This window comes from Taudactylus pleione, unplaced genomic scaffold (assembly GCF_031769625.1).
Source record: "Taudactylus pleione unplaced genomic scaffold, aTauple2 ptg000282l, whole genome shotgun sequence".
NCBI classification, from domain to species: domain Eukaryota; kingdom Metazoa; phylum Chordata; class Amphibia; order Anura; family Myobatrachidae; genus Taudactylus; species Taudactylus pleione.
The window spans coordinates 14970197-14985537 of record NW_028284684.1 but is presented as its reverse complement, the minus strand read 5'-3'; the positions used below and the strand labels follow the sequence as shown (position 1 = coordinate 14985537).

Genomic DNA, 15341 nt, shown 5'->3' with positions numbered 1-15341 from the left:
GTAATGGTTAGCGTTACTGCCTCACAGCACTGAGGTCGTGGGTTCAATTCCCACCACGGCCCTACCTGTGTGGAGTTTGTATATTCCCCCTGTGCTTGCGTGGGTTTCCTCCGGGTGCTCCGGTTTCCTCCCACACTCCAAAAATATACTGCTAGGTTAATTGGCTCCCAACACAAATTAACCCCAGTGTGTATGTGTGTGTACATGTGATAGGGAACTTAGGCCCTCTGAGCAGAGCGCACGCTCTGAATGAGGGCCGCCCTCCATAATTATGGAGCGTCCTCCTATACGAGCGTGCAGTTTGATGGCCGCGATGGTCTTGACCATCGCCACTGCGAGCCGGAGCCTGCGGTTGAGGTTTTCAACCGCAAGGCCCGGAGTGATTTTGGCTCTACCCTTGGGAACGCCCCCGTCAGGGAGGCACGCCCACCAAAGGGGGCGTGCTGTCAATCAACATCGACAGCACGCCCCCTTTGATCAGACACAACGAGCGAAGGAAAGTCCTTCGCTCGTCGCGTCTGGCGCATGCGCACGACGGAGCTCCCGCCGTCGTGCGCATGCGCACTGCACAACATCGACCCACTTGCGAGCGGACAGCCGCTTGCGAGTGGGTCTGAATCAGGCCCTTAGATTGTAAGCTCCACTGGGGCAGGGACTGATGTGAATGGCCAAATATTCTCTGTAAAGCGCTGCGGAATATGTGTGCGCTATATAAATAACTGGTAATAAATAAATAATAAAATAAATAAAACATTGTAATCGAACAGTCGTTCCTCATCCCCTGTAGTGCCTACACTAAACAATATAGGTCGTTCAGTGCAGGCATCCTCCCTCATCCCTGAACAATCAGTCATTATCGGCAGATTGACCATCATGTTCAGGCGATGATTGATGTCGGAAACGACCAGCGAGAGCGTACATCGCTGGTCCTCTCTGACATTATAATGGCCGGCGATTAATGAGCGATTGAACGATTACGATGTCTTAATCGTTCAATCGCTGTTTAAATCGGCAAGTGGATACGTGACTTTAGTCTGAAAAACGAGAAACATTTGAAATAATAAGCAATGAAATCAGTGACCACTCTTTCTCCTACAATATAATTTAATTTACTCTCACCAGACTGACAGGGATCCGATAAGAATGTTACCACACCCAACTGAGAAATGTATAAGTGCGCACTCTTAAAAGCAGGCCCTCACAATAATTAATAACATTTAGTTCAGTGGCGTAACTTCACCCCAGTCGCCCGGAGGCAAGATAGATGTTGCCCCCCCCCCCCCATGCCGACTCTTCAACCTTGTAAAAAAATGATGCGCCCTTCACTTCCCTATGAAAATAAGTTGTATAATGTGACTCAGTACTCCCTTACAGCACATTTCTCGCTAACCTGTTACTACTCGCGTTCACAGATTGATGCAGTTCCATGTGATTTTGGACTGCTAATATGACGCATGCGCAGAGTGGGATCTCAGAAAATCACGCATGTGTGGTAGTGTAAAAATCACTAATTCCTCCTGCAATCTTTGTGACTGCCAGACAATACGGAGAGCATTTTAGCGACCACCATATAATGCAGAGAACATTACAGGAATCGCCATATAATGCAGAGGACATAGTAATGACTGCCATAAAATACAGAGACCATCAGTGCCCACCATATGCAAAGAGTGTTGCAGTGCCCACCATGTAATTTAGAAAGCGTTGCAGTGCCTTCCATGTAATGCAGGGAGTGTCGCAGTGACCACCACGTAATGCACAGTGTTGCAGTGCCCGCCATATTATGCAGTGCCATCTATGTAATGCAGGGAGTGTCGCAGTGACTCCCATATAATGCAGTGTCGCAGTGCGCGGTATGTAATGCACAGAGTCTTGCAGTGCCTGGCATGTAATACGGTGTCATTGTGCCCACTATGTAATGTTCTCCACATGTGTTGCAGTGACCGCCATATAACACACAGATCATCAGCAGTGACCGACATTTAACACAGAAAATATGAATACTGTCCACCACACACACAATATTAATACACATCCCCCACACACAACATTAATATACCACCCCCCCACCACCACAGGCCGTATTAAAACACATCACCCCCAGAAAAGAAATAATAAAATGCACCCACACAAAGATGCCCCTGCATGCGAGCAGCGTTGGAGGGGAGGGAGGGAGGGGGGGGGGTGCATGGAGCCTGCGTGGGCCCGGGGTACAAAAGTCAGCAGAGCCCTCCCACTCTTTTGGACACCACCACCCTGGCTGTGCCTGCTATGATGCTATGTGTGTGCCAAACACACAATTATCTCTGTAGGAAGTTTTCTAGGAAATTCTGCACCACATAATACTATAAAAGTCAGGAGAATTATGAAGAATACTGTATGTAGTTCTACATGCTGCAATCATTGACCTGGAGGGGAATACATCTCCCAGGCAGACAGTACAGCATGGTTCCAACTTCCAACATTACTCGCCTCCTGAAGTGGACTGACTCCCACGATGCTGGCTGCTGAGTACGTGGGGTGGCGAAGTGCAGTCACAGGGCCTGATTCAGAGCCGGACGCTATTTGCGGACGGTCGTTCAGGAAAAGGGGGTGGCTATTCAAATGAACCGTTCGCTCTTTGCGGTCTGTTGACGCCTCCATGTCTGAACGAGCGAACAAAACTTGCGGTCGTTTTTTGGATAACTACGCCCCCTGGCCGCTCGCATCCTACGTCATGTCCGCTATTTATTAGAGTACATCGACCAGCGTATGAACTGCTCGCTATTCTAGTGGTTGGTTTTTCCTACCACAATCTTGCGAGCAGTTCTGACTATAAAATAACCCAGTGACGTGGTCAATGACGCTGCTGTATTAATTATGCACACCCATAAAACGCCCGTTTTGACCTTTAAGCACGCCTGCGTTTGGATCTCCACTCCCTGTTTTCAAGCACCTTCCACTGTTACCACCCACATATGCCTCCTCCTGTCACTCAAAATAGCAGGCATTCGCTATTTAGCGAACAATCGATTTTCGGACGCACTGACTGGTTTGCGCATGCGTATTAAAATCCATACGCATGCGCAGTTGGGCAAACATCGCTTGGAACGAACGAGCGGCCGCTTACGAGCGGCTCTGAATCAGGCCCTTAGTCTCTCTATAAATCTTCAAACCTGCCGGCTACACACAGAGGCACGCTGAGCCGGCTGTGATTGTAAGCTGGCTGAAGCGGAAAAGACACATGAGGCCCCGGCTTCAGACGTCAGAGAGCTCTGTTAAACAGTGCTCTCTGTCCGAGGAGCTGTCACACATGCGCCGCACCTCCAATCATGCACCGCAGTCCCTGGCCAGTGTGAGGAGATGAAGGTGTCTCCATTATCAAATATTATTTTCAGCTCTAGAAGCCTGAGAGAGGGGAGCCCGGGGGGGTACTCGCCCCCTGTTCCCATCCCTTAATCCGGCATAATGCCTGCCTGTTGCTCTGAGCACCCTGTAGCAGCTTGTCTCCTTCCAGCTACCCCCGTGACTCAGTGGTGCTGCTGAACACATCCACACACACACAGAAGGCCCGCCGCTGGCAAGCAGCTGCACTGTGCCCGGCAGGCCAGACCCACCCTGGCGTTGCGGGCAAAACTAATAGGGGACGGAGGAAGCTGGCTGTGACAGTGGAGGAGAGATGCCCCCTGCAGGGCTGGTGCCCGGTGGCCACCGCCTCCGTTGTCTCCGGCAGTTCCGCCCCTGATTCAGTTATGCCTATATAGATTTTTATCACTATATTACATCTACGATATGTAATGCTTATTGAATTGCCTTTCAGTAATTTTTATGTGTCTGCTCCCTGCTAATTCTAAAGCTCAGAGGTGTTCCCCAGAAACTGGGCTGCATTTACACAAGCATTAGCACACACTACCACATCTCTTTGGGAAGAGACTAAAAACCATAAATATAAGGAATGAAATGCGGGACAACTTTATTTTTTTGGTTCAAGCTTTTTGGCTGCAGGATAATATGCATTTTCATAATGCTGGACTTTGTGGTGTTGCAGATCAAGTTATATTAGTTTCATTATGTTTGACCTTATTAATGTTACCGGTTTGCACCAGATGCTGCATCACACTTCTGGGGTTTGAGGTACCTCCAAATGTCTACTGTCTATTTTAGACCAAGCATCTTATATTTAATGCTATGTGCTGCCGTCTCTTTAAGGGAAGATCAGTTACAACACAGAAACAAAGACACTTTGAAGCAGTATCCTTATCTTCTGGCATAGAAAATACACTTTATCTTGAACAAACATCATCAACAACCGTTTTCTGAAACTGACAAAAGACAAAAGAAACTGAAGTGAACTTGTAGGGACATCAAACCTTAAAAAGGATTTGGGCAGATAAAACACAGGTGTATTGTGTCTGCAACAGCTATTTATAAACTCTGGTGCTGTAATCCTGCCAGAGACAGATATTTATAGCACTGATTCTTGACCCAGTACAGATGATAATCCAAAATCCTGTCCTAGGGGTAAATTTACTAAGGTGAGAGTTTTTAGAAGTGGGTTTTAGAAGAGATGTTGCCCATAGCAACCAATCAGATTCTAACTATTATCTTCTAGAAGGTGCTAGTTAAATGTTAAATAGAATCTGATTGGTTACTGTGGGCAACATCTCTTCTAAAACTCAAATCTAAAACTCTCACTTTAGTAAATCTACCCCCTAGTGTTGTCTGTACGATAGTTAAGCAAGGTGCTCTGCACAATGCAGTATTCCAAAAGGAGAGCTACTTAAAGTGTAAATGCTCACCTATCGCCTAATGCTAGGTACACATTTGTCGATAGATCATTCGTTCGCTCAATGAACGATATATCGCCATCAGCTGGTGTGTACACCTGATATGTCGGTGAACTATATTGTTCACAGACATATAAGGTCGGCCCTGAAGCACAGCAGATGCGGATATATCTGAAAGACATATTGGCTCATCTACATACGTGCGGCCCGCTGACCGCCTGTACACTTGCTACAGGGACTGCCGACATGGACATCTCAACTGGGCAAATTGAAATGCCCGCCCAGTTGTGATGTCAGCACAGACATATCCATCTGCCGATTGGTAAGTGTGTACAGCTTACCAATTGGCTACTCTGATGGTAATTTGTTCTGCTGACCGATCCATCATCTCAGTGTGTACCCAGCATAATGGGGCATACACACGGTCAGATGTGTCAGATGAACGATTGAACGATTTGACCAACGATTTGAACGATTTTTGACTGCATTAAAATGACTGAAATCGTCCAAAACTGACTGCAAACACATCAGATGTCAGATATCGTTATCTTACCATCGGGAACGCGCATCGCTCAGACATGTCAGATATGAACGATTTTTGAAATTGTTATCTTTCAGATCTGAAGAAAAATCTGACTGTGTGTATGCAATCACAGACAATGCTGCCTATAAATTATATAGGAAACAGTGACATAACGGAGGCATGAGGTGCTAAGTGGTGTCACCTGATCTGAGTGAACGCATAAGCTGCATTTTCATTAATATTGTCTGTGTGTACGGTAATATTAATTTCTGATGGCTTCTGTGTTAGATTTTGCTGACATATATGGAGAAGATGGGGTTAGTTTGGAGTCAAGTGCAAGTTTTGCCCAGGTGAAGAATTGCTGTGAAGTAATCCATGTTGCTGTGAAAGGGGTGAAAATGCAAAACATATATTCCACAAAGGTCACAAACACTGCGTGCTGTACACACACGCTCTAGGGGTACCTGTGCCTCCATCACAACTCCAAATAAGGGTTTGCCATTTAACACACCCAACTCCCTTTAGATGTTTTTTCAGGTTCACAGTTTGCACCCAGTATCTTATTTGGCTCCCAGCTCTGAAACTTCCTGACAGTGTTTCTATCAGCAACAGGCAACCTCAATTTGGGAAAAGTAGCTGTGAGCTGTAACCAAATCATAAAAACCAAGGTTCCAAAATTACATTTACATTTGTGCTTAAGTGATTTCAACCTTACAGAGGGGTCCTCATGCACTATTGCTGCAGTCACGTCAAACAGTCCTTCTCAATACGCCAGGTCCAATCTAACTCCGCTTGAGTTCAGAGTCTTTTTCGCCCGAAAATGTATCTGATCTTAGTTGCAAACGGATGCGACAAAACCGCTTCTCGAGCCTGCACAGATTAATTTGATATTTGACAATTGTATATCGGTGTGTGACGGAATCTGTATACTAAGTGCTATGATGCAGCAGCAGCCGTAGCTTTTTTCCACACCGTTCTGTCCTGCTTTGTATACAGACTCAGTCACACACACAGATATACAAGCGTCGCATCCAATTGTGACAGTTGCATATTCGGTAAAAAAAAAAAGCAAAAAAGACTCTAGGTGCACGGGACCTGGTTGCTCACTCGTGCCAGGCATCTTACCCTGCATGAGGTATTGAGGCTAAATGTATGTTAATAAAGTATTGTGTTTCTTACCGTGTGCGCACGGGGTAACTGTATTGGGTATGGTATAGCATGTGGAGTGTAACGGGCTTCTGCAGCCCTCCTGCTTTGAGTGGCTGGCTGAGTAGATCCAGACATTCTGAATTACAGTACTGAGCTTTCTTAATCTAGAGATGAGAGGCCAGAGAGGATCATAGGATGAATCAGCCTTTGGTCACATCATTGGAGATCTGAGGGAGAAAAGACACTTTTGTAAAATACAGCCTGTTAATGTAAAAAAAGATTTTATATATATATATATATATATATATATATATATACACACATATATATATATATATATACACACATATATATATATATATATATATATATATATATACACACACACACATATATATATATATATATATACACACACACACACACATATATATATATATATATACACACACACACACATATATATATATATATATATATATATATATACACACACACACACACATATATATATATATATATATACACACACACACACATATATATATATATATATATACACACACACACACATATATATATATATATATATATATATATATATATACACACACACACACACACACACACACATATATATATATATATATATATATATATATATACACATACACACACATTTTATATATAACTAATTTATTTTATAAAATAGTCTATAGGTGGTCTATCAGGATACAGAGTCTATATTTTACCTACTGTGAGGGCACCTTTTACAGTTATGCATAAAAGTTATTTTAAATGCCGGATCCTGTGCAATCAATTAAATAATAATAACATAAAAGAAAATCAGATTTAAATCCCACGGCTGACACTAGAAAATTGGCACTTTCAACACCTCGCACCCTATTACATTACGCACAATGGGCACAATTCAATTCAACGCGAATTGAATAGCGCCGGGAAGGAGCTCCAGGAGATATTCAATACAGCATGCTGTGATGTCGGAGAATGCCCGTTCTCGCGCCTTAAACATGGTGTTTAGTCGCGAGAACCGGCATTCTCCGACTAAACTGCCCGGCGCGATGTTGTTTCTGCGGCGCTAAGTGCAGAAAACAGCATCACGCCAGGAATTTTGTCGGATTTCTGCTCGCACCCCAGGAGGGGTGGCTGTGTCTCCATCACAACTTGAGAAGAAAGCCATAGTCGGGCTTAACAGCGCACTGAATTGAAAAGCTCTGGGAGCTCATACACGGCGCTATTCAATTCGCGTTGAATTGAATCGAGCCCAATGTCTGTTTGGTTGTAAATTTCCCCTTGGTGGATATAAAGCAAATATCTCAATTAGAACAGCCTTTGAATTCAAAATGTACGCAAAGTGCTTATAAACAGCTTCAGAAGATATTTCAAATGTGCAGATTAAAAAAATAAATAAGCATTCATACTAAAAATAGTAACTGAAACCAAAATCTAAAAGTAGGCCTATATAAAGCTGGGTGTAAAATGAACAGTCTGTAAAGGCTCCCTAAATATATACTTTACTCATGTATAAACAAATATTTTGTAGAACTGTGTAAATTCTAAGATTACTGCTTATAAAGCAGAATCCAGATTATTAAATAAAAATTACTGCTGGCATATTTTGTTCACTTGCTTTATGCATCAAAACATTTTAAATAAAGACCTAGTAAGGGAAAATAGTGCTATTTGGGAGAGTTCTTCAGGGAGCAGAAGTACAAACAGAACACACAGTACTTGAAGTAATCTGGCAAGAAAGACAATAAATCTGTTTGTGTGGAAACCCATGGCTCTTGGTGCTATGTTACAGTAAAACTGTTGTGAAGTTTTCCCTCAGAGATAGACATTAGGTGGAGCTTATAGACAAACAATAACTTTTACCCCCAATGCTTCCATGTGCTGTGTCTCTCTCTATGTCCTGCTTTTCTTGGTCATCCTGCAACACACAGCGTTTGTCACAGCTTCCTTTCTGTGGGCAGTTTAGAGCTGCCCTGAAAGCTGGTGTAAGAAGTAGAAGCAGGGGTGGGAAACCAAGACAGGGGAAAGGGAAGCTCTTTGCCTGAACCGCGGGTCAGGTCATGCTGATAAATGGTTTTAACAGATACAGGCAGCCAATTTAACAAGCAATACCTCAAATTTGATCACGTTTTGTGTTACCATTGTTTTAAACCACTCTTTAAAGGATTCTATATAGTGGTTCAGCAGCAGCAGTGTGTACCTAAGAAAGACAGAATGCACCAATCCTGAGCTCCTCTTGCAGGTCTTCTCACCCGCAGTTTAAGGCCGATTTCAGACACAACGATTTTGTCCGGCGGGAAAAAAACTGCCTTTTTTTCCCATGGGTCAGTCAGTTTCATAAGCAACAGTTTTGTGCCGTACGCATTGTTAATGCCGTGTGTTTTCAATCTCTTTTCATTCTTTAAATCTGAAGACTGTGGATGGATAGAAAGTCAACATACAGCTAAATACCGTGGTGTATGAAAGCATGCATAAAATCATGTACTTCACTACCTCACGGTACCAGCGTGGCACGACAGCCGTCCTTGTCAGTGGTTTTTCCCCGGCTGTAACATGGGACTCTGCCGTATTCGTGCCGCCTGAAAGCATGCATGTATTTCTCTGTTCAACTACAAACCCTTTACGTGAAAAATACGGAAATTTTTTTTCTGTCCGGACAAAACCGTTGTGTCTGAAACACTGACAACAAAGGATTACAGAGAGATGTGCTGCTAACGTTCACACATGAGCATATTGACTTGGCATCTGATTCAGCATTGTATGCGAACCTGATGGCTTTACATACAACTCTGTTCAGAAATTGGCGCATGCGCAAGATCTGCACTGCTCATGTGCCGACAGGTTTCTATGACGATGGAAACAGTGTCCCTAAGCAGTATCATGATTAACTGCAGCCGTTTGGGGACGTGGAAGGGGCGGCGACACGGGACAGTTATCGAGGTGTGCCGATGCCAGTGTCCGCGTCCTTAGACGCAACTTCACTGGCCCCAGTAGCATGGATGTCATGGACATCCCCAGTAACCTGAGGGTTACTCAGATGGTCAATTTTCACGCAAGTGATCAGATTGCTGTGTATTAGGACGCAGCAGTGGTTCACAGAAGCCAACAGGTGTCTATTTACACATAATGCCTCCTGCGGCATTAGCATAATGGCTGCAACAACTGTCTTACCTGCTACTGCATTATGTACAACTCTGAATCAGCACCTTGGCCCAGAGGGGACCCAGTAAAGCCTCTCCTGTTTTGATACTCCCCCATTGCTGGGTATGGCTAACACGTTAGCTAGAGACGAAAAGGTTGTAAACATTTAGCAAAATTAAGAAAAACTTAAATAAGCCCTTTCTCTGGCAAAACTGCTTTTCTCAACGTCAGAAATATATACCAAAGAGTCATTGTATACTGTAAGACAGATAAAATAAAAAAAAAAAAAAAAGAAAAGCTATACCTAAAATACGAACAAGCTACAATAAAGTCACAAATAAAAAATAAAATACCTGAAAGCAAGCCTAAGGCAGGAATAAACAGTCGCTGTAACCCGGCACATCAGGTACTTTATATTTACATGAACACTGTGTGAATAGACACAGCCAGAGCCAATGTGGTAGTGTGCAGAGCATGTTCTTCATAGTGTCACACTAATGCTGGTATAGTTACCTTAGATTTACCTCATATTTTCTGACATAAAGCCAAGAATCAGAAAGGAGGATTTAATATGTACACTATGGTTCTAATCAAGTGGAAACTGTTCTAGAAGAACATTTAAAGAAACCGCTGGCAGTTTACTCTGGATAACTTAATTCAAAATACTGCAAACAAGTCAATGACTGTCATTCAGACATGTTCAATGCTCATTTCTAGCGAGCTGAGTACAGCAATTCTGTACTCTTATACATAAAAAGCCTGGGTGGCTGCAAGTGAAGAACATCATTTTTGTGATTGACTTTGTGCCTTCTAAGCTTAGAGGCATTTTAAAGCACGTACTGCAATCCACATTTTATTATACTGTTTTGCATAGAGGGCCGTATTCAGGGGTGTGCAAGCGGTGCCGGGCAGAGCTCCAGGTTTTGTGGGCGGCACCATCGCTGCCTCACAGCCAGAACCCACCGTTCTCTCCTGCCCCCTGCTGAGGGGAAAGGCCAGCTCAGTTAAATTTCATCTTTAACTAGTCTTAGAGGTCCATATTCCTTTCCTGTGGATGAGCAATGTCATACTTCATCACCACAGATTATCCTGCACACCTCTAAGGGATGCAAGAAAAATTAGCAATGTTGGTGGCCGCTAGATGCCAGAGAAATGGTTTGAAAGTCGACATCTTGTGACTACTGCCTCTATTTGAATAGCCACCTAAGGGCCTAATTCAGAAATGGTTTATGTAAATTTCCAGTGGAGCACCTGTGTAACACCCATTCTGAGCATGAGCATGTGCAGAACGAGCCGGGGGAAAGGGGATGTCACCGGCCTGCATTCCCGAAAACAAGGGCATGTAAACCGTCCTGGGAGTGCTGAGACCAGGGCATGCATCTTTGGACGCAGCACTCGGATCGCAGATGCTGACAGGAGGGTTATTTTTCTTTCAGAAGCCTCCTACAGCATTACTATAGTTACACAACGTTGCTGTGTGCAAAGACACAGCGGCTATGTGTTCTGCGTCCATCTCTGAATCAGGACCCAAGTATTTGATTAAAAGTAACAGACTGACAACTTTGCAAAAAGAAATCTCTACCTAGCATGTAGTATTGTCAATATATACACCCTCTAATCCAGTATAGTTCCTTCATCTGTGGGGAGAAAAATCAATAGCCTTTTTTGTTCCCATGGTTGGTGTAGATTATAGTCACGAGTCCATACCCGACCCACTACCATATTATCTGTCAGACAGGGACGATGTTTGCCGACCATCAATGTTTTTCTTGCAATGTTAGTGCTTTTACCATTCAATGGCAGCATTCCGATGTTTGCCGCCATTGAATGGTAATCAATAGATGGTTTTCCGAAGGTGTCTTCTATTCTTTAAATCCTAAAAAGCTATGCCTCCCCTGGCTGCTGTGTCTTCATCTGATAATCTCCATGGTTCATGCTGCTGGTTTCGTTGGAAGCTGTCACTCACTGCCTCAGACGTGACCCTCAGTCCCTCTCTGTTAGCTCCGATTGGCTCTCTGAGACAGTGAGAGCCAATCAAAGTGCAGCCCTGGCCCTGCAGCATCAGTCACTCACAGACACGTCACACACAGACAGACAGTGAGCAGGTCCCAGGCTCCCAGTGGCAGTGTTTCTATCTCCTCCTTGTCCTCAGCTCTGCCTGCCTAGCTCAGCTGTTTCTTTGTTGCTGCTCCGGCTCAGTGCCCTGCCCCTTGACAATTAATATAGTTTTAACCATCAAATTCTTTTGATGCGATGGTTAGTTACCATCGCATCGAAAGACTCAATAGTGGAAGTACTGCCCCTTGTTTGATGGTAGGCTTCCGATGTCCATCCCTAGACTGGGGCTGTACATCAGTCCTGGCAGGCCGCCCTGTGCACGCACTCTTGCGAAGGGGGCGTGTTTTAGCTTTGAGGGGGTGTGCTGCGAGTCATGGGGGCCTTCCCTCCCCCTGAACGCATATCATGTATACGGCGGCGTGGGGTGGAGGGCGGGAATTCTTCCGCCCTCCTCGAACCGGCCCTGACACCATCGGCCCTTCAGGCAAATGCCAGAAGTGCCCGATGGCAAGTCCAGCCCTGCTGTCAGATGAAGAGGTAAGAGCGGATCACAAGGTTACAATCTATAGGATAACCGGAGTTTGAAACATGAGTTTATGTGCACTTATTGTGTATCAGCCACATAATAATGAAAAAGAGTGCTTACTGGGGCTCTGATATTCAGTAACGTCTCAGAGGCATTCATCGGCGGGCTGGGCAGGACGCGGCACTTGCAAGGAGGATCAGAAAGCAGTAGACCACAGGTTTCAAAGACTCCCGGTGTCTTCCACCTACAGCACTGTGGAGGTGTGGCTACACCTGGTGCCGCTGGCTGCACAATCTTTACTGATACAGTCAGGATGAGAATCTCTTTTGCATCTTTTCCAGATGCAGTAAATGGACCAGAAAACAAAACAGTGCAGGAGCTAGGAGATCAGCAGCACAAGAGATTGGACCAAAGGGAGACTGTTCTCCCCGAACCTGGCCAGCAGCAAAATGTCACAGTGGCCAACTATGCACGCTTGTTTAAATTCTCCACAGGTGACTTCACAATGAAATCTGTAACAGTGGACATATACACCAATAACTTTCAAACCACTGAGAGGTGAAGTGAATAACAATTACTATCTTGTTACAGTGGCACATGTCAAGGGGTGGGATAAATTAGGCAGCAAGTGAACAGTCACTTCTTGAAGCTGATGTTTTGGAAGCAGGAAAAAAATGGGCAAGCATAAGGATCATGAGCGACTTTGACAAGGACCAAATTGTTATGGCTAGACAACTGGGTCAGAGCATCTCCAAAACAACAGGTCTAGTGGGGTGTTCCTGTTATGCAGTGGCTAGTACCTACCAAAAGTGGTCCAAGGAAGAACAATCAGTGATTCGGCAACAGGGTCATGAGCGCCAAAGGCTCATTGAGGAGTCTGAGGAGTGAATGCTAGCCAACTGGTCCTATCCCACAGAAGAACTTCCGTAGCACAAGCTGTTGAGTATAATACGAGGGTTGTCCAAAAGTAATGCCTAAATGCTCATAACTCTGAAATAATATGCAATATTTATTTGAAACTTTGTCAGTTTGTAGTTTAATATGTCTGCTAGCTATATATGTATTTTTGTTTAGGCAGTCCAAGAAATACCATGGATTCAAAGATGAAACAAAGAGCATTCTTTGAATTTCTGGAAAAAGAAGGCTGCAGTGCAACAGAAATCCAAAGAAGACTGAAAAAAGTGTATAGTGAGCGTACAATTGACTATAGCAATGTCAGAAGGTGGATGAAGCGTTTTCAATCGGGAGAATCGTCTGTGTGCGACAAACCTCGTGGTGGCAGACCATCAACTGCAGTGACACAAGAGAACCGATACAAAGTGGATGCCATGATTCAGAAAGACCGTCGTGTGACCATCAGAGATATCAGTGATGAACTTGAATGTAGCCATGGCACTGTAAAAACACTAATCAATGATTTGGGATATCATAAAGTGTTTGCTATATGGGTTCCAAAGCAATTAACCAGGGATCATAAGGCTCAGAGGGTGGAAGTGTGCAATGACCTTTTGACCAACTTTGAAGCCAACCCTGAGACGTTTTTGGAAAATGTCATTATAGGAGATGAGACATGGGTATTCCTTTATGACCCAGAAACAAAGGTCCAATCAAGCAATGGAAACACCCAAGTTCACCTAGGCCAAAAAAGTTTAAATCACAGCGATACATTCTTCTGGGATTGCTGAGGTGTTATTCTCATCGATTACTTGGAAACAAACCAATCAACAGTGATCAATAAATTAATACACTTTAGAAGCTGAAAGAAGCCATCAGCAAAAAAAGGTCAACAATTCCACTGTCAAATGTCATCTTACACCACGACAATGCCAGACCTCACACTTAGATGGCAACATCTGTGGCCATTGCTAAAATGGGTTGGGCAATAATGCCACATCCACCATACAGTCCTGATTTGGCCCCTTCTGACTTTCATCTGTTTGGCCCTCTCAAATACTGTCTCCGGGGTCAACATTTTGAAGACAGAGGTTGTTAAAAACGCCATACGTTCCTGGGTCAAACACCAACCACTGGAATTTTTCCAAAATGGATTGAGATCCAAAAGAGATGGCACCAGGAAACACTATGGAAAGAAGGCAAGCCAGTGGAGGCAGTATGATTCTCTGGGCACTGTTCTGCTGGGAAACAATGGGTCCTGGAATTCACATGGATGTTACATTGACACAAACTACCTACCTAAACATTGCTGCAGACCTGATGGCAGTGACCTCCTTCAGCAGGATAATGCACCAGGTCACACTGCTATATATTTTCAGTAATGGTTTGAGGAACATGACAGAGTTCAAGGTGTTGACTTGCACTCCAAATTCCCCAGTTCTCAATCACATCTGTGGAATATGCTGGAAAAACAAGTCCAAGTCATGGGGACCCAACCTTGCAACTTACAGGACTTAAAGCAGGGCTTCACAAAACCCGGGGGCCAGATTGCCATGGCGACCAAGATTCTAGTCCTGGCGACTAGGTTTTATTAGAACCAGGCACACTACAAAAGTACAAATAAAACGGAGTAGGCAGGTCGTAGCGCGTACCCATCACATTCAATCATTGTGGCTCCACGTGCCACGTGGCTCAGCATGTGACTGTGTGAGGTGCTGGAAAAGCCGGAGCCACCTCTGCAACCCCACAGTGGTTGCAGCATTTAAAGGGGGAATCAAAGACCAGACTAACTCTCTCCCGGGCAACATCACCGTGCTGTGAGTGCCAGCCAGAGGGGACAGAGACCCGCAGAAGACTAGGAGTATCAAGATCCCGCCCATCCTGACGGAGTTGCTACATGGCTACACGGTAGAGGTGCTTTGTCAGAGGCCTTAGGACCTGGAGGAGTTCACCATGCAGGGTGCACTACTTCACCATCCTGAAGCAAACCCAGCGGCAGGGGCCGCTGTGGCTCCTCAGACTCACGCCTGCAGAGTCACCTTTGACAGGGAGCCCATGCAGACTGTGTCCAACGGAGGAGTTGGACGACTCCTCCAATGCTTCAGGCTTTGAAGGTAAGAGGTTTTGTGCCTGATCCCACTTCCTAGCTACCACATCGTAGAGTAGATAGGCCTGTAACCCCGTCCTGGGGCTCTTACAGTGCATGGTAGACTTGTAGACTACAGGCTTTCCCATTCTGGTGCATTGACTA

At 44.6% G+C, this 15341-nt stretch overlaps 1 protein-coding gene across 14 annotated transcripts in view; it reads right to left on the bottom strand.

Annotated features, from left to right (window-relative positions):
• Window positions 1-15341, bottom strand: part of NCOR2 (nuclear receptor corepressor 2) — a 535580-nt gene that overhangs the window by 388648 nt on the left and 131591 nt on the right. For 13 of the 14 annotated variants that reach the window (XM_088482142.1, XM_088482138.1, XM_088482137.1 and 10 more), the window contains exon 2: window positions 6469-6665. The exons of the other annotated variant lie outside the window; for it this stretch is intronic. In XM_088482142.1, the coding sequence (XP_088338268.1) occupies window positions 6469-6573 (105 nt within the window). In that variant the 5' untranslated portion in view covers window positions 6574-6665. The remainder of the gene's footprint in view (window positions 1-6468; window positions 6666-15341) is intronic. 14 annotated transcript variants of the gene reach the window in all.